At 42.6% G+C, this 25,421-nt stretch overlaps 2 protein-coding genes and 1 pseudogene across 3 annotated transcripts; 1 reads left to right on the top strand and 2 right to left on the bottom strand.

The window, feature by feature from the left end:
* Window positions 1-160: 160 nt before the first annotated feature.
* On the top strand, window positions 161-5,108 carry pm20d1.2 (peptidase M20 domain containing 1, tandem duplicate 2; the record flags this gene model as incomplete). The annotated part of the gene is made up of 13 exons (XM_079742502.1): window positions 161-380; window positions 485-571; window positions 723-958; window positions 1,551-1,637; window positions 1,786-1,919; window positions 2,035-2,154; window positions 2,280-2,355; window positions 2,505-2,566; window positions 2,661-2,739; window positions 2,830-2,901; window positions 3,828-3,993; window positions 4,254-4,353; window positions 4,444-5,108. The coding sequence occupies 13 exons, from the start codon at window positions 161-163 to the stop codon at window positions 4,571-4,573; spliced, it is 1,569 nt and encodes a 522-aa protein (XP_079598628.1). The 3' UTR covers window positions 4,574-5,108.
* Window positions 5,109-5,236: 128 nt separating this feature from the next.
* On the bottom strand, window positions 5,237-8,360 carry LOC307079350 (acidic mammalian chitinase-like; the record flags this gene model as incomplete). Its single annotated transcript, XM_079741616.1, has 11 exons — window positions 5,237-5,487; window positions 5,575-5,707; window positions 5,838-5,954; window positions 6,095-6,277; window positions 6,365-6,488; window positions 6,628-6,752; window positions 7,458-7,623; window positions 7,725-7,781; window positions 7,863-8,067; window positions 8,219-8,245; window positions 8,336-8,360. The coding sequence occupies 11 exons, from the start codon at window positions 8,358-8,360 to the stop codon at window positions 5,237-5,239; spliced, it is 1,413 nt and encodes a 470-aa protein (XP_079597742.1).
* A 1,338-nt stretch (window positions 8,361-9,698) lies between these two features.
* LOC307079871 (acidic mammalian chitinase-like) lies at window positions 9,699-24,680 on the bottom strand (annotated as a pseudogene). The gene is made up of 19 exons: window positions 24,656-24,680; window positions 23,838-24,042; window positions 23,183-23,239; window positions 22,935-23,100; window positions 22,442-22,566; window positions 22,209-22,332; window positions 21,943-22,125; window positions 21,735-21,851; window positions 21,422-21,554; window positions 21,145-21,337; window positions 15,798-15,811; window positions 15,065-15,269; window positions 14,927-14,983; window positions 14,645-14,825; window positions 10,800-10,924; window positions 10,586-10,709; window positions 10,315-10,498; window positions 10,058-10,174; window positions 9,699-9,947 (listed from the first exon to the last, which is right to left on the bottom strand). The product of its transcript is annotated as an acidic mammalian chitinase-like (transcript).
* Window positions 24,681-25,421: the final 741 nt, after the last annotated feature.

Genomic DNA, 25,421 nt, shown 5'->3' with positions numbered 1-25,421 from the left:
CTTCAGTATTAATTCCCTAGGTCACGGGGTAAATTCATTATCTTTATTTCATCACGTGTACTCCGATGCTACTGGTAACTAGAATGTTTACATTTATTTGTGTCCTTGTTTCTCGCCGTAGGAAATCCGTCTCGTGTAGTTCAAAGCGAAGGCAGCGAACATGGTGGCTCCTGGAAAAAAATCAAGATTATTCCGTTTTGTAAAAAGTATATTGTATGCCTTATTATTTATTACTATATCAATCCTTACTATAGCCACTTTGAGGACCTTTTCACTAAATGTCAACGTTGGACTTCAACTCGCCGACTGGGAAAAGACAAACCATATCCGATTTGACATTAGCCAGCGCCAGAGAGAAGAGGTTTTTACGAATTTCAAAGGTGCTATTGTTTTTCCACTGTTCAAAAACGTGTCACATTTGATCAGATAATCTACAGCGTTGGCCACAGTATCGATGACAGCTGACAGCGTGTTGTTTGTACAGAGGCTATCCGGATCCCCACGGTTTCCTACTCGCCGACAGACATCAACGCCACCGCGCTTCATGAATTCAGCAGGTTATTACGGAAAGGTAGGTTTACAACGACCAAATACATAATTAAAATAGTCTTAAACTAAGTGGTCCACTGCGGGGCATTTGTCCATTTATTCTGGAGGCTGTAATGTTCCTATCATTTTTTCCCTATGATATTTGTATTGCCTCTTTTTGACTGTCTTGTCAGCTTTCCCAACAGTGTTCAGTTCAAGCCTGGTTCAACATGAGGTGGTGGCCGACTACAGCCACCTGTTCACGGTGCAGGGCTCACAGCCTGACCTGGTCCCCTACATGCTGCTGGCCCATATCGATGTGGTGCCTGCCTCAGAGTCTGATGGCTGGGACGCTCCTCCATTCTCTGCTAAAGAAATAGACAACTTCATCTACGGTAGAGGGACCCTTGACGACAAGGAGTGTGTGATGGTGAGAGGTTGATAGTGTTCTTTTCCCCCAATACAATATGGCTATATGTGGCTAGCTACACATAACCTTATTTGACAAAATTGTTAAGAGAATCGTTGACATAATGAGGACATATGTATATTACATGTAGGGCATTTAGCAGACGCTTTTATTCAAAGCGACTTGCAGTAATAGGTACATTTGTCAGAAGAGAAACAACATTTATCGCTGTCGATACAGTAAGGATGGTCAGAGAACAAGTACCAAGCACTTACAATTTCTGGGTTAACGCATTCCAACAGATCTGACATAACGTAATTGGATACGGATCTGTATCCAACAGATAGCTAGGATAAGATGCTATACGAAGCTAAGTACTATTTTTTAGTGCCAGGATGTACAACATACAATAAGTTTGTAAGCGGGTGTTTTTAGGAGAATAAGGGATGAGGGGCGGTGGGAGGTAAGGAGGGGGGGCTATGCAGAGGAGCAGGCAGACAAGCTCTTCTAGTTAGTTTCTATACTCACCAGCAGCAAGTTCAAATGCATCTCCCTCTTCGCGATAAAAATGTAACTGTAATGCATAATAAATAAATGTATATATTGTCCCCAGGGTATTTTACAGGCTCTGGAGTATTTACTCTTGAAAGGCTACAGACCACAGAGAGGATTTTACATTGGGCTTGGACATGATGAAGAAGTATGATGACTTACACTTACATTTTTCATTAAAAAAAAATGATGATACTTTATGCCGTAAATTTTCGGACGCAATGAATGATGTCCAACTGTCAATTTATTGTTTTGCTCTTGTCTCTTTCCACCATGGGAACGCTGCACTCTGACAGGTGTCGGGTTTGAACGGGGCTGTGAACATTGTGCGGTTGCTGAAGCAGCGCAACGTTCAGCTTTCCTTCCTCCTGGATGAGGGACTACTGGTGATAGATGGAGTCATGAAGGGTCTCGATGGACCCGCCGCTCTGTAAGAGGCACCACATCACCATCTGTCTGCTGTGAGAACCGTCAAACATTCCAGAAGAACACATCCAAATGCATGCATATGTGATGCTTTTGGCCTCGTATGTTTGTTGTTGTAGGATAGGGGTGAGTGAGAAGGGAGGTGCCACTGTAAAGCTCAGTGTGACCACCGCCCCGGGTCACTCCTCGATGCCTCCAAGAGATAGTAGCATTGGTATTCTGGCTGCAGCCGTCAAAAGGTACTGAGTAAAGGGTCCTTTCATATGTTTATTATTTTTGTTTTTCACAATGCGGTATCAAGATAATTCCATTAATCGAGTCACACAGAGACTACAAAGCCTGCTAATCATGGTGTTTCTCGTAGGCTGGAGGACAACCCCATGCCCATGTTGTTTGGCCAGGGCCCTGAGCGGGGCACCTTTGAACACCTGGCCCACAAGGTGAGGCGGTTTAGTCGCCAGTCCCCTGGCTGACCCGGAGAAACAGAAAAAACATCTCTGAGTTTTTCCCGTTGGCCGTTTTCTATATGCTTTTAAATCAACCCCCTTTCAGGGATTAGCTAGCTAAGTACAACATGCTTCTTTTTCAGTTCATTTTACCGATCCGTTTTTTGGCATCGAACCTGTGGCTGTTTGCACCGATTGTTGGCAGGTAATCCATGGCTCCAGCAGCAAGTGTCCTTCAGGTACGATACCCATACTGACGTTTGCACAACAATAAATAATGAGCATGGTCTACTTTGCAGGCTATTGGCGTTAAAACCCGAAACCAATGCTTTTTCGAGGACTACCACTGCTGTCACCATGTTTAATGCTGGGGTGAAGGTAGATGAAGAGAATGATGACATGACTCACGGTGACCATTTGTTTGAGAATTCATATGATGGCGAGTATAACTTCTATTCCACCTGCCAGGTTAACGTGCTCCCTTCTGCTGCTGTAGCCTATGTCAATTTCCGGATCCATTCGGCTCAGTCATTACAAGAGGTAAGATACGATTTTTTTTCCGTTCTTTTGTATTTATAAAATGTAGTTTTATCTAGTAATATTCTATACCACTCCCACTTGGAAGGGGTTTCTGCCCTTTACCCCACAGAGCAATAAGTAAAGTTTATTTGAGTATCCTGCAAGCTTTCTCGCAGATGTTCTTTGCAACTCTTTCCAGTTATGTATTTTTGGTCATTGTTTAGCAATTAATGTGAAAGGATTTATCATTATCATCCATTTATCATTGAGAGACTTTGTTGTATTTGAAACTGTCCAAGCGGTTTTCATGCGAGACGTTGCGAAACAAAGTTATCATTAATCTAGTTAACGGTATATTACGGTGGTTTTGGATAACAACTCTCTTGTGTTAGGGGGACAGAATGAGGGGACCCAAACGCTCCACACAGGGAGGCGGAGTAAAAAGAAATGGGGTTTATTGGGACAGGGGTAAATGACTAGCCAGGGCAAGGCAAGCGATGGTTGGACAGGCAAGGGTTTGTTAACCGGCAGTCAGGCAGACAAGTGCTCGGCGACAGGCGGGTAGTCAGGCAGGCAAGGGTTCGACAACAGGTAAGCAGGGTGACGGACGGAGAACTAAAGGAGAGAGGGAAAAGGGTTACTAGGAAGAACAGGGAAAACAAGCAGATCTTTGCAAGACACTGATACTGACTGGGTAGTTGTAAACGACCAACTGGCGCCGGATGAAGTAGGGAGTGGAGAGTGGAAATTGATGGCAGGTGTATCGGGAGAATGAGGGGAAGTGGAGTCAAGCGACCACTAGATGGGAGTATTGGACAGCGTAGCAGGAGGCGGCGTAACATCTTGAGTCCTCTCCATGTAGCCGAGTATTGGCAACAAAAAATCACAAGAAGCATTCTGATTCTGTCCTGTATGCTCAGTTCATGTAGACTTTTGGGATTTTGTAGGTTCTGGACCTGGTCGATTCAACAGTAGGGGACCAGCGTGTGAAGGTAGAGGTGGTGGATGGCTTTGACCCGCTGCCCGTCAGCTCATACAGTGAGACCTCATATGGCTTTCAGATCCTCAAGAAGAGCATACTGGATGTATTCCCACAACTAACAGTTGCGCCTGGTAGGAAAAATCAACGTATCATCTACCTAAAGGCACTCAATTTTAGTTTCACATATAACATCATTGTATTAGGTCAAACACATCGTGTAAGCATCCCAAAAGTCTGGGAATTGTACCACATTAGCAAACACCTAGTAAAAATATGTCAAAACAACAAGGCACATGACCTTGGTAAGTTGTTGTGTCTTGTCTTATTGGCAAGCTGTCTTGCTCTGTCTCATGTAAAACGTCCACCCTAAGGCCTGTGATATGTTTCCCAGGTATCTGTGTAGCCAACACAGACAGTCGTCACTTCAAAGATCTGGTCGCCGATATTTATCGCTTTATTCCGATCTGGGCCAAAGCAGGGGATGCTCAGAGGTAAGTGCTCTCTCGTGAGATCTGGCTGAAGCCGCATTGTAGCGTTGATAAATGTAACAGCAGAAACAAACCAGCTCCTTTTATTCTCAGGATTCATGGCATCAATGAGAGAATATCCAAAAAAAACTATGAGGACATAGTAGGATTTTACTTCACTTTGATTCAAAACTGTGACGTTAAGGAGCTACCGGAAACTCACAGTGGGGTTCATGAGTTCTGAAGGACATGGTTTGCTATGAGAACGTTTGCTATCAGAATGTGCACAATACTGCTGGGGATATTATTTAATTTTTTATTGTGACATTTTGTGGTGAAAATGCTGTGTTGCATTCGCTCTGCTGTGAAGGATTAGCATGAGACCTTGACAGAAAGTTGCAAATACATTGTTTAATTAATTAATATTACATTTTGACACAAAATGCCTTTTATGCCTTGTGCAATATGATACCAAATGATGTCACCCTGTGGTACTTTATTCTGCTTCTAAATAAGCTATTTTGTTGAGCCATTATTTTTATTTTTTATTGGAGATTGACCTTAAGAAAATGTATTTTTTTCAACCAATATAATAACATTATAAAAAGGGTTAAATCGTTTACACACAGGAATTTGAAGCCTTCCTCATTCTTGATGCTGATTTATAGCCTTACCTCATGTTGCACATAATAATGAATGCTTTTACCTTTTAACTTCCACATTTGATATGAAGCAATAACATTTTGTAAGCTGTGAATTGTTTTTTCTGATGCACTGGAAATGAACAGCTATGGCAAGAGCATGCCAAGTAATAAAAATGAAATTAGGCTACGCCTTGGCTCTTTATTTTATTATTGTTTAAACAGTTGGTACAATACGTTGGTCGACTGCTGGAAAGGACTTTGTTTCAGGGCCAGTCACAGCATTTACAACCTCCTCTGAAGACCAAGCCCTGAGGGCAGTTCTGAACCCAGGTAACGTCATTGGCACAGTTGTAGAATGACCCCGGGGCGTCAGGCTTAACGTACAGCCCACCTGGTTTACCGGAACAGAAGTCACCTGTGGGTCCCCTTGCAGTGGGTCCCCGTGCAGTGGGTTGCCTAGCAGGGGATCCCCTAGTGGGTCGTGGAGAGGCGTTTGTAGGTAGAAGGGTGGGATCTGAATTAAAAATGATTATTTTGTATTTATTTAATATTCAAATAAAGCAAATGCTATTATGACACTAAATACATAGGAATGCGTTACCTGAATGCAAGACAGAGCGCAGGTAGCTGATCAAGGAGTAGTTTCCTTGTCTGCAGAATTCTCCTTTGAAGTCATCCAGATCTAGAGCCCAGATGAACGTTCCTCCAAAGCCATTGGCTTTTAGGTACTGGACCTTGGCAAAACAAACAATTTTTTTTTACTCATTGTCGATTACTGGATGTTAAAAGGGGACCTCTTAAATTATATAATATACAGCGTGGTGGTCTAGAGAGGGATCATAGATGGATTGAACAGAGCATTACTTTGTTCCTGAAGCTGTCCTTGTTGTCATATCCGACCCACTCAGCTCCTTTGGTGGCATAGGGAACCTGCTGATCATCTAGCCAATGGACCGCACCTTGCTGGATAAAAGTGCAAATCTAAAAGAAGAACAACCACGAGTCAAGCATATTGCGCAAATCCTCATACCAAACACTTTTCTAAGCATGTAGGTTGTATACACCGCATCCACAGGAAATGCTTTGTTTCCTGGTTGGATATCCTATCGATCGAACTGTACCTCATAGTAAGACCAGAAGCCAGCTTCTCTTGTGTAAGGGCCTGCAGCAGCGGCCCCGTTGGCTGGGGCTCCAGACTCACTGAGTGGGGACGACAGGTGGAAGGCTCGGCCGTAGGCAGCCAGACCCAAATTCAGTTTGGCTGCAGGGGCTCCCTGGTCCCGCCAGTACTTCATGGCAAAGTCCTGTCCGAGAGAAACAAACCCGGCTTAGAGATAGTGAGGATCCGTCAAAGTGCAGGGATACATGTATTCAGTCAATGTTACACTTACTGTGTTGAACTGAGCAACTTGTCCCGTCTCATGCGTCCCCTTGTACAGCGGGCTTTGATGTGCTACTTTGTTCTCCCCACTAGTATGAAAGTCATAGGTCATAATGTTGATGAAGTCCAAGTACCTGAAAAATAAAGCAATTGAAGACCCTTTAATTTCACCACACAGCCTTTTCTTTTAAGGGGAAATATTTTCAAGGAAAATAAAGGGTTTATATATCAACCCTTTATTTCCCTTTAAATCCCTTTCTTACTCTTATATACCTCGAGATCTCTGCTATTTCATATCCACCGTCAATTGTATCTTTCCCAGCAGCTACAGCAGCAGTAAGCATCAGTCTGGGACGGCCTGTGGCCGTGGCCTCTGCTTCATAAGCCTCCATTAGTTCCTGAACAAACCAAAGCACTTTTTTACATGATTGAAATAAACATTGTTTATTTTGATGGTGGGCCAAATGCTAAGCATTTGGGTCAAATGCTAAGCGGATAGAGGATCCTCAGTTGTGGTGTTATCCCGGTTTACCGCAACGCCATTTCCTATGACACGTTTACGCCAGTTGACTGTCCCTGCAGCGAAAACAATAAGGCCCAGACAAGAATAACAACAAGTAAGACAAGGAGAATAAATAAAAACTAGAAAATTAATTTACTGCAGAAAATGTGGTGAGTGCTGTATTGCAAACTGAGGTTGAAAATATGTTTTAAAGGTGACATATTGTATCCCCTGGTGTGAGTGTGATAAGCCGTTTAAAGACGTTTTAGAAATCTGCCTCTTCTGACATCACAAGTGGGCGTGTCCACCTAGATGTGTGCTGGACAGATCAGTCCACCAGCCTAACCAGTGGACTGTGCAAACGTTGCTCATCTATCTGTCATACATTTGGTGGACACGCCCACTTGTGATTTCAGAAGTGATTTCAAAACAGCTTGTAACGGCTAATCATGCTCACACCTGGTGGTATAATCTCTCCCGCCCTCTCTCACACCAGTAACCCTCATTTGCATCCCTCCGTCCTCAGGCTTCCGTTCCGGCGTTCAGGCGTGAATGTGACCCCCTTGGGAGGAGATTACCAATAAGGTGCGTTGGATCTAACCTTACAGAGCAGTGTAAACCTGTGCTTGTCCTCCGCGGGGCTTCCCCTTGCTCCAGGGTATTCCCAGTCTAGATCCAGTCCATCAAACCCGTGTAGTCTCAGCATGCTGATGGAGGACTGGATGAACGTGCCTCTACTGGCGGGCGTCGCCACCATCTTTGTAAACCTGTTGAACAAATATGAGAAATTGTGCTCTGAAGTCGGAAGAGAAGCTTGCTCTAAAAGAACTGAAATGATACACATGGTAATAAATATAAACCATCTCACTTTGCTGAGCCGAAATTCCATCCTCCAACGGCCAACAGTGTCTTCAAGAGGGGATTCCTAAACAAACACACAAATAAGTAGGCGGTTGTGTTTGGTGTGAAAATCTAAATTCCTGATTGTCCTGGAAGTGAAGCTCACCTTTCTTTGAGCTCGTTTAAGGATTTGTAGAGCACCTCGTCATTCCATTCAACAGTAGCGAGCTCGTTAGCATTGTTTATACCAGCAAAGGCATAAATCAGGTGCGTGCACAGATTGGGGTCTACATCAGAAGGAAGGAACTTCCCAGCACCAGGTCTGTACTGGGACCAGTTGGTGAGGTAGCACCCTAGTCTAGAAGAAGAGACTTGAACAACAATAACATGAAAAGTCATGGTTTACCATTGATCTGTGTTAATTAGTTCATTAATCAAAATAGATGTCAGAACTTTTGACATTCATCAAACAACCATGTATATACTGTATGTGATATATGGTATTGATATTTCTGAACTCACCCACACTGCCCAGGGCAAAGCAAACACCTTCAAACAAAGATTATTTTTGGTTCAAATTGAGCTGCAGACAAAACCCAGATTCTCTTTTATTATTGTTAATTTAAGGAAAAGTGTTACCTGCTAGTAGATGTAGCTTGTTCATGATGTGGCCAGTTGTGAACGAGTCAACTTGCAAAATAAGTGAACTAGAGAGAATAAGCTTAGATTGTGGTCGAGACAAAATAAACAAGACACAAATCATTAACTACATGGGGCTGTCTCCTGGTTATTGAATCACTGCCAATCACTCAGCCCTGATCAATTGTTGTTATAAAGCCTTGTCCAAAATATAATACAAATAGCTACATACTTATCAGTTAAAAGGAGGGTTTGCAGTTCATTTTGAATAATGGAATTTACTTGACACATTTATTATTGATAAGAACATGATTAAAACGACCATACTTTGAGCTTTTTTATATTGCCTTATACTTAAATGTTTAACTATTTTATAGACAGCCAGGTACATGGACTTTAATACATACTACATGTCTGGCTTTCTGAAACATTCTGTGTGTGGCTGGTGGTGTGTTGCAATGTATTATTTAATTACAAGCTGGACAGTTCAAGCTACTGTTACCTTTCCATGGATAAAACACATTGAGCTTGCATGTTTCTGTGTGTCCTTGTCTCACGTTTGTATTTTAAAGTATGATGTTTATTGAATCACAGCAGGTAAAGGGGTCAATAGAACAGTGTTTCAGTAGTACAACTCAAAGTAAAAATGTATTTGAAATCTTTATTTGAAAACCTAGGGCGGAGGAGGTGGGGGTGGCGATGGGGGCGGTGGTGGTGGTGGAGGTGGCGGTGGTGGAGGGGGTGGTGGTGGTGGTGGTGGTGGAGGGGGTGGTGGTGGAGGTGGTGGTGGAGGTGGTGGTGGTGGTGGTGGTTGTGGCGGTGGTGGTGGTGGTGGAGGTGGTGGTGGGGGTGGTGGAGGTGGCGGTGGTGGTGGCGGCGGTGGTGGTGGCGGTGGTGGTGGTGGTGGTGGAGGGGGCGGTGGTGGAGGTGGTGGTGGAGGTGGTGGTGGTGGTGGTGGTTGTGGCGGTGGTGGTGGTGGTGGAGGTGGTGGTGGTGGCGGTGGTGGAGGGGGTGGTGGAGGTGGCGGTGGTGGTGGCGGCGGTGGTGGTGGCGGTGGTGGTGGCGGTGGTGGTGGCGGTGGTGGTGGTTGTGGCGGTGGTGGTGGTGGTGGAGGGGGTGGTGGAGGTGGTGGTGGTGACGGTGGTGGAGGTGGTGGTGGTGGAGGTGGCGGTGGTGGAGGGGGTGGTGGAGGTGGTGGTGGTGGTGGTGGTTGTGGCGGTGGTGGTGATGGTTGTGGTGGTGGTGGTGGTGGTGGTGGTGGTGGTGGTGGTGGGGGCAGCAGCCGTAGACGTAGGCGAGGCGTTACCGATGGGGCTAGCGGTGGTGCTGATGTGAGTGACGTGTGGCTCTGAAGTCGGGACTGTTATCGCTGTAGTGGGAACGGGAAGTGGCCCATCTGGCAAGAAAAGGAACCGTCAACTCCAATCTGAGATTTTTGGAATGTTTTGTGTGTGAAGGTGGAGTGTGGAGATGGGTGTTCACCTGAATTCAGAGTGTGGAGTTGGCTAATCAGAGGGTATTTCCCCTGATTGCAGAACTGTCCTGAGAAATCATCTAGATCCAGAGCCCAAATGAACGCTCCTCCATAGTGGTTGGTTTTGAGGTACTCTACCTATGGAATAAAAATAAACAGTTTTAATATTGTCATTCCCATTTTGGATATTTAAATATTGTTACACTACTTTAAATAGTAGATAATAGATAGATTTAACAGATCATTACTTTGTTCCTGAAGCTGTCCTTGTTGTCATATCCGACCCATTCAGCTCCTTTGGTGGCATAGGGAACCTGCTGATCGTCTAGCCAATGGACGGCACCTTGCTGAATTAAAGTGCAAATCTAAAAGAAGAACAACCACGAGTCAAGCGTATAGCGAGGAACGTCATACCAAACACTTTTCCAAGCATGTAGGTTGTATACACTGCATCCACAGGAAATGCTTTGTTTCCTGGTTGGATATCCTATCCATCCAACTGTACCTCATAGTAAGACCAGAAGCCAGCCTCTCTTGTGTAAGGGCCTGCAGCCCTTGCAACTGGTGGCTGGGGCTCCAGACTCACTGAGTGGGGACGACAGGTGGAAGGCTCGGCCGTAGGCAGCCAGACCCAAATTCAGTTTGGCTGCAGGGGCTCCCTGGTCCCGCCAGTACTTCATGGCAAAGTCCTGTCCGAGAGAAACAAACCCGGCTTAGAGATAGTGAGGATGCGTCAAAGTGCAGGGATACATGTATTCAGTCAATGTTACACTTACTGTGTTGAACTGAGCATCTTGTCCCGTCTCATGCGTCCCCTTGTACAGCGGGCTTTGATGTGCTACTTTGTTCTCCCCACTAGTATGAAAGTCATAGGTCATAACGTTGATGAAGTCCAAGTACCTGAAAAATAAAAGAAAATGACCCTTTAATTTCGCCACACACATTCTCTTTCAAGGAGAATTATCTTTAAGGAAAATACAGGGTTTATACTTTGAGATCTCTGTTATCTCATATCCACCATCAATTGTATCTTTCCCAGCAGCTACAGCAGCAGTAAGCATCAGTCTGGGACGGCCTGTGGCCGTGGCCTCTTCTTCATAAGCCTTCATTAGTTCCTGAACAAACCAAAGCACTTTTTTACATGATTGAAATAAACATCTTATCAGAGTGGGACAAAAAAAAACAGTGCTACACAAACTGGACGTTCTTCACCATTCAGCCATCCGCTTTGCCACTAATGCTCCCTTTAATACACACCAACTTCTCAAACTGGTGGACTGGCCCTCCCTCCAAACCCGCCGACTCCGACATTGGCTCCAGTTTATTTATAAGACACTCCTGGGCAAGACTCTGTCTTACCTTTCCTCCCTTCTCCATCTCTCTAGAAGCACTTACCGCACAAGATCATCTGAGCTTATCAAACTCATCAACCCACTCACCAGGACTACCTTCGGCCGAAACTCCTTTCATTTTGCCCCAGCTTTTGACTGGAACAACATTCAAGACATCCTCAAACTTACAGCTTTCATATCACAGTCTGCCTTCAAGCAGAAACTTAACTGTCTTAGTAGACCCCCCCTGCTCCTGTTGATTCCACCGTTTCTCACTTGCATACACCCTTCACATACAATATAACATTGACACATCTTAATTTTTTTATTTTTTCACCCAAACACACGCATCTGCTCGCATACACACACACACATGCACGCATGCTCGCACACGCACCCACATGCGCGCACACACACACACACACACACACACACACACACACACACACACATACAACCCTTTCATTTTTATGCTGTCTCTTATTTATTACACCCTGTCCAGACCTTTGCGGCCATCCCCTGACTAGTTTTAGTGCATTTGTGTTTTCAAATTTCTTTCTGTACATAGGCTGTGCATTTGTATATCCGTTTTATATTTGTCTAAATGAGTTATGCCTGTGTATTTGTTATTTGTACCTTTATTCCTGGTGGGGCCTCTTGGACCAGATCAATATTGTAAATAAGAAACTGTTAATGTTTGATCTGGAAAAAAAAATGCTAGGTGGATAGAGGATGTGGCGTTATCCCAGTCTACCGCAACGCCTTTTCCTATGAGGTGTGTAAGCCAGTAAGCCAATAAGGCCCAGGCAAGAATAACAACAACCTAGACAAGGAGAATAAATAAAAACTAGAAAATGCATTTTCTGCTGAAAATTCGGTGAGCTCTGTAGTGCAATGTGAGGTTGAAAATATGTTTTAATAAAGCACATTTTGAACCGTAAATAAAGCAATGAGCATTTCTGGAAAAGTTTGAAATGGTTGAATCAAGTCAGTGTTACATTCATGTGTGTGTGTGTGTGTGTGTGTGTGTGTGTGTGTGTGTGTGTGTGTGTGTGTGTGTGTGTGTGTGTGTGTGTGTGTGTGTGTGTGTGTGTGTGTGTGTGTGTGTGTGTGTGTGTGTGTGTGTGTGTGTGTGTGTGTGTGTGTGTGTGTGGGTTACAGTCTTGTGTGTGTCTGTGTGTGTTTTGAGTGGGGTGGGGGTCATCATTTCTAGTAACCAGGAAAGTGTTATTTACGTTATTCTTTCACACATAGATAACCGATATAAGCTCACAAAATGATAAGATACCGTTTTATATTATGCCGTCAGTCTCCTTGGAGTCCCAGCTTTCATCTGACAATTTTGTGTAGATGTGTAGAAAATGTCGTTTACGATAGCATTTAGCTTCTACCTGAAGTTCACCGGATATGTAGGAAGCAGCTCGGCTGTAGCCATATTAACGGGGCTCCACACACACGGCCGGGTTTCTGGGCGCGCTCAGACTCAAGTTGTAATTAAACTCATAGCTAGAATGTTAAAACCCCAGTCGATAATGTAACACATTTCTGAGCACATAATATAATAACAATTTGCGTATAATGTTACAACGTATAACATTTTGGTTCACCTATTACTTAATGAAGCAAGCATAATAGTTTTCTCCTTACGTTATGGAGCAAGCATAATCATTTTATACTTATGAGCCATTTTCACACATTTTTGCCGCATTTGTATATCAGGAGTTCGACCCTGAGGGTGATTCACACTTGATGCTTTATTTGCAGACATCAATGTCGTTTAGACATCTGTAGTCACAACGGGGGGTTTAGCGGGGTGGGCTTGCAAGGGGCGGGATATGACGTAGGGTCTAAGTTCGCAAGAGGCGGGTTAAGTGTGGCCCCTGTAACTAGTTTGTTTCGATTTGACCATAGACAAAATGGAGGCAGAAGGAGCAGAGCTCATCGTGATCATCCTAAATGTTTCTAAAATGAACCATTATATATTCTGTTGCATCCACAAATTCGAAAACGACAAATGAAGTTGATTTCTGTGTATAACATAGAAAACAGGGAGTGGAACCAAGCCTCTTTAACCAATCAGCGGAAAAAAGGCAACAGGCTGATTATAATTTAGGGGGCCAGTCAATGACATACAGAAGTGTCCTCAACACACACACTCAAGTGTTGTGAGGAATAGCGACTTTCTACTCCTCATTCACATATAAAAATGCAAATACTACCTCAGGGGTAGTATTAATCAGGAGATTTTCAGGGTACAAATGTCAGGATATGTTGTTCACACTTATGGCCCGTCAGGAGAATAGCAGAAGAATATCACACAATTACTCGTGTCTGAAAGCAGCTTGTGTGTGAGCATTTGATTACATTATAAAATGAGTCAATTTATGGGTTAAAGGGGTAATTGTTCAATGGAAAGTGTAGTATACTATACATGCAAATCAATTATTCAAAAGCTTTGACTGTTATTCAGGGCTCAAAGTGCATTGACATTTAAAATATGCATGTCAACTACTATTGGTTAGTTTAACATAATAATAACAAACAGCTGAAAATTGTGTTCATTTACAGAAGCACTTTAGTGAATGAAACTAAGTGTAACCACTAAGGCAGCAACCTACCTAACTATAGTGAAATAAAGCACGGGCTTGTGTGGGGAGGGGGAGAGGGAGAAGGGGGGTGCCAGGGCAAGATTGCGGGTTGTACATTGGCTACCTGACGTGAGAGTTTAAGATCTTTATTTTACTATTTTTGCCATAAGAATACGTCATTTTGATTAAACATCTCTTCAAGTGACCTGGCCAAGACAGACAGCAGTAGCCTATAGTCACACATAGCATACACACAAAACATTAGAAAAATAAAACAACTTAAATAGTCGGCAGGGGGAGGGGGGATATCAATATGGTAAGACCTTTTAGGAGGGTCAACGAGGAAAAGTAATATTAAGTTTGAGCAACAAAGTGTAAAGACATTTGGGGAGGCTCAAGGAGGAGAGTGATATTACATTTTAGCAACAAAGGGTAGTCTTGTGGTGAACTCTATAGACATAATTCACCATACTGTGTTATTGACATGTTTTCACTCTGAGTTATAGGGACGCTGTCTCTTTCAGATCACGTGACTGTGTGTTGATATGCCGGTCGGCGCAATGTTTAAATTTAACGGTTTTTATATGATAAAATGAGCGACCTGCTGTTGCCTTGTCGACGTGAGAAATTGTCTATTCACTTCTTTTATCGCATTTCTACAGTCTATACACAGAATGTCTAACCTGGGAGTTTGTCGACGGAGGGGCCGTTAAAACAGACGGAAGGGGGGAGGGGGGGATATCAATATCGCAAGACAGTGCGGGATACCGGATCGACCTTGCCGTTGTCTTTCAACGTCTGCGTCCGCGCGCATGTGTGTGCAGTGTGTGTCTGCTCTACATTCTAGTTTCTTGGTTAAATATGTGAATGTGACCCCCTTGGGAGGAGGTTACCCATAAGGTGCGTTGGATCTAACCTTGCAGAGCAGTGTAAACCTGTGCTTGTCCTCCGCGGGGCTTCCCCTCGCTCCAGGGTATTCCCTAGATCTAGATCCCTAGTCTAGATCCAGTCCATCAAACCCGTGTAGTCTCAGCATGCTGATGGAGGACTGGATGAACGTGCCTCTACTGGCGGGCGTCGCCACCATCTTTGTAAACCTGTTGAACAAATATGAGAAATTGTGCTCTGAAGTCGGAAGAGAAGCTTGCTCTTAAAGAACTGAAATGATACACATGGTAATAAATATAAACCATCTCACTTTGCTGAGCCGAAATTCCATCCTCCAACGGCCACCAGTGTCTTCAAGAGGGGATTCCTAAACAAACACACAAATAAGTAGGCGGTTGTGTTTGGTGTGAAAATCTAAATTCCTGATTGTCCTGGAAGTGAAGCTCACCTTTCTTTGAGCTTGTTGAAGGATTTGTAGAGCACCTCGTCAATCCATTCAACAGTAGGGATCACGTTAGCATTGTTTATACCAGCAAAGGCATAAATCAGGTGCGTGCACAGATTGGGGTCTACATCAGAAGGAAGGAACTTCCCAGCACCAGGTCTGTACTGGGACCAGTTGGTGAAGTAGCACCCTAGTCTAGATGAAGAGACTTGAACAACAATAACATGAAAAAACATAGTTTACCATTGAACTGTGTTGATGAGTTCAGTAATCAAAGTAGATGAACTTTTGACATTCATCAGACTTGATGCTGTATTATAACTTATTTGTTGAATGTTCAATGTATGTAATAAAAAAATAACGTTTAAATAAAAAGCATCAATAATAAATTAAACAAAATAAATAACTTCAACAAGAAAGGTAAAGTAAAGTACTGTTTAAACTCGGTATATATATTTGTGAATGGGATTCTGTATGTGTGTTTATATATTGTAACGGTGGACTCGTACACCATCACATAATAAAGGGAGTCAAACTGAATTCAATTTTGAATCAAAAAGGTAATCTATTTGAATTGGTACAAAACAAATGTCTAGGGATAATCTTTAAATACGAGTGCCTGCATCAACCGAAAGGGTACCCCACTGAAGGAGAGTGAAAACCTGCTTATATAACCTCACCCTCGGTGCTCAGGTGTGGTCAATTAAGTCATTATGTCTCTGAGGCCTAGCCCTGCCCTTGTAGTGGCAGCTACGACCAAAAGGGGATAAAGGGGGTTGTCACACTTCCCATGCTAAAAAGAGAGGTTTGCTTAAAACCTCAAACAAACAAATAAACCAACCAAAAGAAAATAAGACCCTCAGTCACTTTGAAGGACATTTGGAATTCCAAAAGTTGTCATGAATTTAGCAAGAGCCTTCAACACAGACCTAGTCGTAATTTCCCTCAGTGGATACGCTGCAGGATAGCGTGTAAATTTACACATCGCTGTCAGAAGCAAAGTATGTCCTGCCTTAGCGCAAGGCAATGGACCCACACAATCAACTGTGAGGTGTTCAAAAGGATGAGACACCGCAGGGCACCATTACACACTGCTGTAATGGTGTGACAGGTGCTTTTGGATAGGTTATTTGGCACATGACATGATTTTACATAAACTGAAACATCTTTCCTTTACTTAGGCCAAAAGAACTGATGCACAATCCTTTCACAAGTCTTCTGCCCCCCAGTGTGTCCAGCTAGATCATTGTGCGCAAGGTTTAGCACAGCTTTCCTGAACTTACAAGGAACCACTAACTGTACAAAAGTGTTGGAAAAAGTCTCTTGTTACAAAAACCTTCTACACAACAAACCATCTTGCACAAAGTAGGAGGAATCATCCTACGGTTTGAGAAGCTGAAAGAAAGTAAGGCTTAAGAGAAGAGTCAACTGACTGTTCTCTAATCAGTTCTTCACGTGAAACCTTGAACAAAACAGGCAAAGAACAGCTCTCAAGCTCATTCATAGTCAAAATAGTGGATGCTGACTCATCATTATTCACCTCAAAAGGAGGGACTACTTTTACAGGCTTACTTCAGGCAACAAATTAGACAAAACAATCGGTGGCAAGACGGCCTCTGTGTTACCCCAGACCTTCCCGCCAGCCAGGTCGTTGCCAAGATGAATGAAGAGAGGGAGAGATTCACCTTTGACCAGTCTTGAAGAGAGACGAAGTCTATGCAAAGGCACCCGAAAAGGGTTATATTCTGCTTTCAGACATGCTGCCAGTCCAACATGCCGCCAGTCCGACATGCCGCCATTCCGACAATGCCGCCATTTCGACATGCCCCCATTCCGACACCTTTTAGTACCGCCATTCCGACAGTCTATCAATCAGTGGCGCCGACTTCAGGACAAAGGTGAGAATATAGCCCACCCCACCCCTTTCCACACAAATTCTCGAAGGGGATCAATAAAAATAAACCAACAGTTTTTGCCCATAGAAGGGAAATCCGTTAAACATAGACTGTTAAACAATATCCCCCGACTTTTTTTCTTTAGGTTTCCACTTAAAGGGCAAGTAAATATTCCCTTGCGGGCCGGATCTGTGTGTGTGTGTGTGTGTGTGTGTGTGTGTCTGTCTGTCTGTCTGTCTGTCTGTCTGTCTGTCTGTCTGTCTGTCTGTCTGTCTGTCTGTCTGTCTGTCTGTCTGTCTGTGTGTGTGCGTGCGTGTGTTTAAGACGTCAACCTCATAGAGCTCCGAAAACATGACCTCAACACAGAGACAAACGCTCTTCAAATAAGCCTACACATATTTGTAGGAGTGAATTTGCTCCAAAATCGATTTGTTTGCTGACAGCCTGCTGCTGTGGAATTGCGGACAGGTGTCATCATAATTGGCCCGTGTGATAAGCAACGCCTTTAAGGTGGGAATGGTGCGGTTCATCTCGTCAGTTCAAGTATTGTTCATGATGGAATAAAGATCAGTTCAACGGGAGCATTAGTGCCAGGCAGCACACGGCAAATTATACATTTATTTTTGTTTTGTAATCTCTCTGCTTCTGAAATGATCGAACATCTCCGGCCAGCGCTCGTCCGCCAAGTGGACGAGCGCTGTCCACTGTGCAGATTAAATCGCGCAGCATTCCACTGTGCGATTATCCCTGTTGCGTATGCCCTCTCACATTGTTGAAATCACATGCTGGATGCTTTAATCTTTCTATGTGTTTTAAAGTTAATGATCGGGCTATAATAAGACCACGTTGGCTATGTAATCGCGGACAAAAGGGGACATTTCATAGTGGATGGTGGAAACCAGGACATAGCGTCCCGACAGGCTTTTGCTGGGACTCGGAAAACGCAACTCAAAATCGGGACTGTCCCAATCACCAATTACGAATTTCAGTGTAGGACACTATGCAACTGAGAAAAAATCATATTAATTAATGAAAGTACACTGATAAAAGCAAAGTACCGCCACTCCCACCATGGAAACAGAAATTTTATTTTTTTGAAAACAATGGAAGTGCCGCCGCTACGACAATTAGACGTCAATGTCGGAGTGGCATTATGTCTGAATGGAATGCGGTCCCCCCCGAAAATATGTCATTTAGAATTCCCTGATTAGAACATGTTCCAGTGGAAGGACTGTCAGACAGAGTCAAAAATACCAGATCGCATAAATGCCGCCTCATTGTCTCTCATTATGCGTACTGGCCCACTGCATTGCCCATCAGGCAAAGACACAGAGCCTTTGGTGACAAAGGGAGAGTAAATTGAACATTCATCCACCTCAGTAGCAACCTCAGGCACAACATTCAATGCATCATTCAAAGAAGGCAGGGCATTTCCCCAAGAAGCCACCAGGCCATAACCTTTCGCATTGCCTTTTCTCTTACGAAGCTCCAGTCATATTTCATATGGCCTACCTTCTTACAATAGTTGCAAGTGACCTCTGCTCTGTTAGTGGGAGGACGGCTAGAGTAAAGGGGGGGATGAGCGCGGAGGTTCATTTCCACCTCCAGATTGTGGTTGCCTCTTAGGAGGATGTCATGTTCTGTTATGTTGGCTTACCCAACCGCTACTAGGAACACGCTTATGCTCAAGCACAAGCTTGTCTGCAAGAACGGATCCAGCTTGTCTGCATCCAGCTTTTGCGCCTCCTGTTCGTTCAGGGGCACAGTGACAGCTTCAGGGAGAAAGTTCTTGAAGTCCTCCAAGAGAACAAGTTGCCATCTTCCCTGCTAACCCAAATTATGTAATGGTGGACTCGTACACCATCAAACAATAAATGGAGTCAAACAGATTTACATTTTTTATATTATATCAAAAAGGTAATTTATTTGAAATGATACAAAACAAGGGGAAAAACAAATGTCTAGGGTTAATGTTTACATGCAAGGATATGGTTTGTGTGTGAGTGGATACGGCGAATGTCTCTGTATGTTAGATGTGAGACTATATAGAGTTAAAGAGAGGATAAAGCCAAGTGCCCATGTGAAAAAGTAAAGCAGTAGAGTGCCTGCATCAACCGAAGCAGGAACCGTTTTTTCCCAAACTAGATGTTGCCCGTTTAACTTATGGCTTCTACAGGAACATATACCATAGATTCACATTATAAAGGCGCGTGGTAAGTATACTTTTGATGGTTTCGACATAATGGCTGTTATTTTGTTATAAAACCTCAATGGAGAAAATGAATGGGATTTTTTACTTCCGGAACCACATTAGACTCCTCTTGTGTCTCCCACTCGTGTTCCCCATTTACTTAGCATACACTTATCTTCACACCCTGTAATCCCATTATATTAAAATGCAAAGACATATCAACATCGCAGTAAAAATAAGTTACATCATGAACATCTTAATCATTACAGTGTAAAGAAGTTACATCTTAAACATCTCAATCATTACAGTGTAAAGAAGTTACATCTTAAACCTCTCAATCATTACAGTGTGAAGAAGTTACATCTTAAACATCTCAATCATTACATTGTGAAGAATTTACATTTTAAACATTTCAATCATTACATTGTGAAGAAGTTGCATATTAAACAATACAGTTATAGCCTATGTGAGGTAGAGAAATACTCTGGGATTAAAGCCCACTTGTCACCTTGTTCATTAACCTGATCTTAAACAGACATGACTTAGCACATGTGTTTAAGGGATGAGCCTTGTGTAACCAACTCTGTTGAAACAATAAAACATGCATTCAAAAAAATCACAACAATACCATTGTATGTGCCTGTGGTATGCATTCATAAAGCTGGCAGTGTCTGACTCTAACTGGAGTATTGACTCGTTAACTCTAACCTCTAAGTTAGAGCAAGTACCACGAGACAGGGAGACCGCAGGAGGGCTTTTCTTCCTTTTGGACACCCTCCTCGTCTCCCCCTCTCATGGTGACCCGAGCCAGGCCACTTATACATAAACGTCTAAGGTTTAGCTTTATTGTGACAATATTTACCTTACATACATAAGCTTTATACTGAACCTTAACATCTAAGTGAACTGAGAAATAGGATGATGTCAATGGCCACAGAGGGATAACTGTCTCAGTGGTCGCCGGTCACCCTAGTGATGTCTGATCTGCTAAAAACCATAAGGGGTCCAAGCAGAAGACTATCAGGAGGTGTTCTGAATGACAAAGGGAATCCCCTGGAACAGGGCCCCCGTTAACTCTGCCTCTTTCCGCACTGGTATCAAACATATGGGCAAGGTGTTCCCCATAGTTCCTTAAAGCCAAAATAATTTTCTCCCATAGGACCTGTCTCTTGGTTATTGAATCATTGCCAATCACTCAGCCCTGATCAACTGTTGTTATGAAGCATTGTCCAAAATAGAATACAAAAAGCTACATGCATATCAATTAATAGGAGGGTAGGCAGTTTATTTTTTAATAATTTAATTATCATAACACATTTATTATTGATAAGAACATGATTGAAACTAGCGTACTTTGAGCTTTCCTTTTTTATATATCACCTAATAATTAAATGGAGCTGGTCATATACTATATTAAAGACTGCCAGGCAGTTGTATATTCAGGTAATGCCAAGATATCCCAATAGAGAAAAGATCTCTGGACTTGGACTTTAATACATACATGACCGGCTTTCTACAAGCTGTACAATACAAGTTACTGATTCATTTTCCATGGATAAAAGACATTGAGCACGCCTGTGTCTGTGTGTCCTTGTCTCCGTGTTTGTATTCAAATGATGTTTAATGAATCACAGCAGGTAAAGGGGTCAATAGAACAGTGTAGTAGTACAACTCAGAGCAAAATTTTATTTGAAATCTTTATTTGAAATCGTATTTAATAAAGGCTAAGACACGTTTTCAAAAAGAGGGACATATTTGAATGGCGAAATACACAGAATTCACGAATCACCACCAAGAGAATATTGTGTTCCCCTCACAACCTTCAAATAATTGTTCATTTAATTTGCATTTGAAACTCAAAATTGCACTTGAATAAGCGAGTTTGAGCCAAATCAGTAATCAATGTTAACTCCTATGCCCAATTACAGCATTTGCAAATGTTATTGAAAACAAGGCTGGCTGGACACTTGTGTGTATAAGTTATCCCATGGGAGCACTGGTAGAAGGAGTTGACGTCCTTATCATTGCTATAGAGGCCGTCTGGCTTGCCTGCACAGAACGGAGCACCGGGAACCGGGGCGGTAGTGGTGGTGGTGGTGGCGGCGGTGGTGGTGGTGGTGCTGCTGTGAGTGACGTCTGGCAGGACTGTCGGGACTGTTATCGTTGTAGTGGGAACGGGAAGTGGCCCATCTGGCAAGGAAAGAAACAGTCAGCTTCTATCGGAGATGCTTTGAATGTTTTGTGTGTAGGTGGAGTGTGGAGATGGGTGTTCACCTGAATTCAGAAGAGCGCGGAGGTGGCTAATCAGAGGATTTTTCCCCTGATTGCAGAACTGTCCTGAGAAATCATCTAGATCAAGAGCCCAAATGAACGCTCCTGCATACTTGTTGGTTTTGAGGTACTGCACCTATGGAATGAAAATAAACCGTACAATTCATTACATTTATATGTGAAACAACCAAAACTAGAAACAACCAAAACAATTTCACAAACTATAAACTGTAACAGTTCTTTCCGCACAGTATTCACATTTTCATGCCCATTTTGGTTATTTTAATATTGTTATACTACTCCACACATGTTTTACCTTGATCTCAATGCTCTCCTTGTTGTCATATCCAACCCACTCGTTTCCTTTGGTGGCATACGGCACCTTCTGCTCATCGATCCAACCAACCTTTGCTCCTTCAAGGAACGTGCAAATCTAGCATCCAAACAAAATGAAAGGGGGATGTGACGGTGCAACAAAAACATGAAGGAAGGTGGAGCAATGCTGCGCTGGTCGGAAGCAACACCTCATAGTAGGCCCAGAACCCTGACTCCCGGGTGTAGGTGCCTGCCGAGGCCGCTCCGCTAGCTGGAGACCCCAGTCCTGCTGCTGGCCCGGTCGTGCGAAACGTCCGCCCATAGGTGGCGATACCGAGCAACAGCTTGTCAGTTGAAGCTCCTTGGTCTCTCCAGTACTTCATGGCAAAGTCCTGCACATACGAGAACATTTAACAGCAGAACCAAAAACGTAAGAGACTTATCGGATTGTAAGGCCGAGTGGCTGTAAACTCACCACATTGAAGAAAATGTGAATCCCGTGGTCAGAAGAGCTGCGGTACAGCGGACTGTTGTGACCGGTCATGGGGTCCCATGCTCCATGGAGGTCATAGGTCATAACGTTGATGAAATCTAGAATACTAAATGGAAAAAAGACATGGGACAGTTTGAGACCAATTGGAATAATAATATTGAGATGTTTTCACGAGGGCAATGTTTGAAGGCTCTTGCTTTCATAACAAGACTCACTTGGACAGCTCAGCAATCTCAAAACCATTGTCAATGGTTTCCTTCCCAGCAGCCACTGCGCCTGTGACCAGCAGCCTTGGCCTCCTGGTCTCAACTGCCTCTTTTTCAAACGCATGAAGCAACTCCTGTACCAAAGAAAGAATTAGGAATTCACTTTTAGAGTTGCAAATAAATTGATAATTTGTAAAATAATAAAATAGATAACTTGTATGATGATAAAAATAATAAAGAGAATAATAATGATAACTTATATAATAATAGTAATAATAATAATAATAATAATAATAATAATAATAATAATAATAATAATAATAATAATAATTTAAAAATAATAATGATGATAACTTTTATTATAGTAATAATGATGAGAAATAATAATGATAATAAGTCAATAAATGTCTAACCTCCATTCTTAATTTGGGTCACCTAATAATCATTGGGTAATAAATGATGACATGCTTATCAATAGTTGGACTTTGAGTAATGGACTGACCTTGCAGAGCAGAGTAAACCTTTGCTTGTCTTGTGGTGGGCTACCCCGTGAGCCAGGGTACTCAAAGTCCAGGTCCAGCCCATCAAAACCATGTGTTCTCAAGAGATGGATGGAAGACTGGATAAATCTCTGGCGGTTGTCAGCAGTAGACACCATGATGCTGAACCTAAATTAAGAAGTAGGACATGTGTAAAGAACAGGCTGTGGCATATAAAGTATTCATCTTCATATTTTCACTTTTTACTTACTGTGAGGTTCCAAAGTTCCAGCCACCAACAGCCAATAACGTTTTCAGGTTAGGGTTGCTGTTGAATAAACACGAGAAGACCATTTCTAATAATGTTCATCTAAAACATAGAATATAATATCTTTATTTTCTATTTGCCTTAATTTGTCAGCAGTGAACAATGTCCCTCCCTGGACCCTTGTAAAACATGATCATGTGGTAAAACCCAAGTCTGAGTGCCGGTACCATATGTATTATGATTCAGTAAATAGAGCTAATCTCTAAACATTGTTTTTTTCCCATCTTGTATTTTATGTGGTATGGGTTTAACGTTACTGTAGTGCAGGTTTGCTGGTGTATAGTTTCTTTAATGAATGTGGCGGAAGAGGTATTTAATGCAAATTAAATTAATTTTTCTTCCACTATAATTGAATCTATGTTTTGTCTTGTCAATCTGACGATACAAGTATTGTGGAAGCAAAGATGCCTGATCCTCACATTAACTGATCCCCCCCGACCCCCATCTCTACAATCTAACTTTAGCAGATCTAGAAAGCTTGAAAATAGCTCAATTAATGCAGAGAAAAACAAAGTGGTCTGTATTTTAGATGTTCTTTTCCAAAGTGTGGTTTGTTTTCAGTGTTAGCCCTGCGTAGTTATTAACTTGGTATATGTACCTTCTTTTGAGTTCGTTGAATGACTTGTAGAGGACTTCGTCGTTCCATTCGTACGTGACAAGCTCGTTGGCATGGTTGAGGATGGAGAAGGCATAGATCAGATGTGTGCATAGGTGGGGGTCCACGTTAGCAGGCAGGTATCTACCCACACCCGGCCTATACTGGGACCAGTTGGTGAAGTAGCAAACCAGTTTGGTGGACGTCACTGTTGGAAAGAGAGCACGACACATGTTTGGACATGATGCATAGACTATGGTGACCAGACGTCCACGTTTCCCAGGGATAGTTTTAAATAGATTTATTAAATATGCAATCGATTTAAAAATGCCAAAAGGTTCCAGCTTGCTCATGAAAAATATTTTCAACAGTTGGTCATGAGTCTTGTGTCTCTTTGACAGGCTGTGAGCCCCTGGGTGTATCTGTCAACCTTCTACCCTCAGCCCGATACGGGCCGCTGCTTGGCATGTTTTTGCTGGCCTTTAACACAGTAAAAGCCTTTAACACAGTAAGCCTTTGGGCACATAGGCCTTCTGCCAATATATGGATCTCCAAACTACAAATGGTCGTTTTTTTTGTTTGGGGAATATGGTCACCTTAGCATAGACTGTATATTTACTGTATGTATGAGCGAAAACAAATAATATTAAACTAATTATAAGACATAATTCAGAAAAGAGTATGAAATTGGAGACATACCCACTTGGAGAGACATTAAAAGAACCAATCCTAAAAACAAACGAGAGTTATATTTGATGAACATTGAATGAATATTTCCAACAGGTATGGTATTTTACTGATGGACAAAAGGAGAAACTTACCAGACAGGATGGTTAGGTTGGCCATGGCTGATTGTGGTTTCCTCTCGTTACGGTGACACCTGCAGGGAAGACAATTTGCATTCGTCACTCATCCAAAACCACATTTAATTCATTTTTTAATATCAATCAGCTGTTGGTTGAACACAAAACATAATTTCCCAGAACAGGAGAAGCTGACGACTAACTCATCACACAATCATTTTTTCTCCATCAGCAGCAATCAATAAATAAAAAATTACAAAAAATGAATATGAGAGAACAGATTATTATATGGATGAACAAATATTACACCAGACACCAGAGCAAAGACTTACTGATGTTGGAGGACACTCTGGACACTCTGCCTGTGCTGCAGTGTTATTTATCGACCGGGAGTAGGTTTCAGGAACAAAGGCTTGCCTCCTGACCCCACACGGTCAAGTGCAAGATGCCTTCAATACATTACGACTACGTTGATGATTAACTTCCCTATCTGATTTATCTTGATTAGGGTAATTAAGTAGTTGGGTAATGTAAACCATGCATATGTTTTACAGTTGCACTAATGAAAGGGCTGCGCTGTGGATAAGATAATATATGACGCATGCATTTATAATGGGTTTCCTGGCAAGTGCTTCAATTATATAAAATATGAAAATAAATAGTTTAATTTAAGTGAAATTGAAGTGGAGTTTATCTAAGATTTACTTCAGTCTTGGGAATCCCTGAACAACAACACTCAAATATTTGGATTCAGATCCTTGACTGAGCAGATTGTGTTATAAAA

Source organism: Pollachius pollachius (genome assembly GCF_949987615.1).
Source record: "Pollachius pollachius genome assembly, chromosome: 8".
NCBI lineage: Eukaryota > Metazoa > Chordata > Actinopteri > Gadiformes > Gadidae > Pollachius > Pollachius pollachius.
This window is presented reverse-complemented; position numbering and strand designations above follow the sequence as displayed.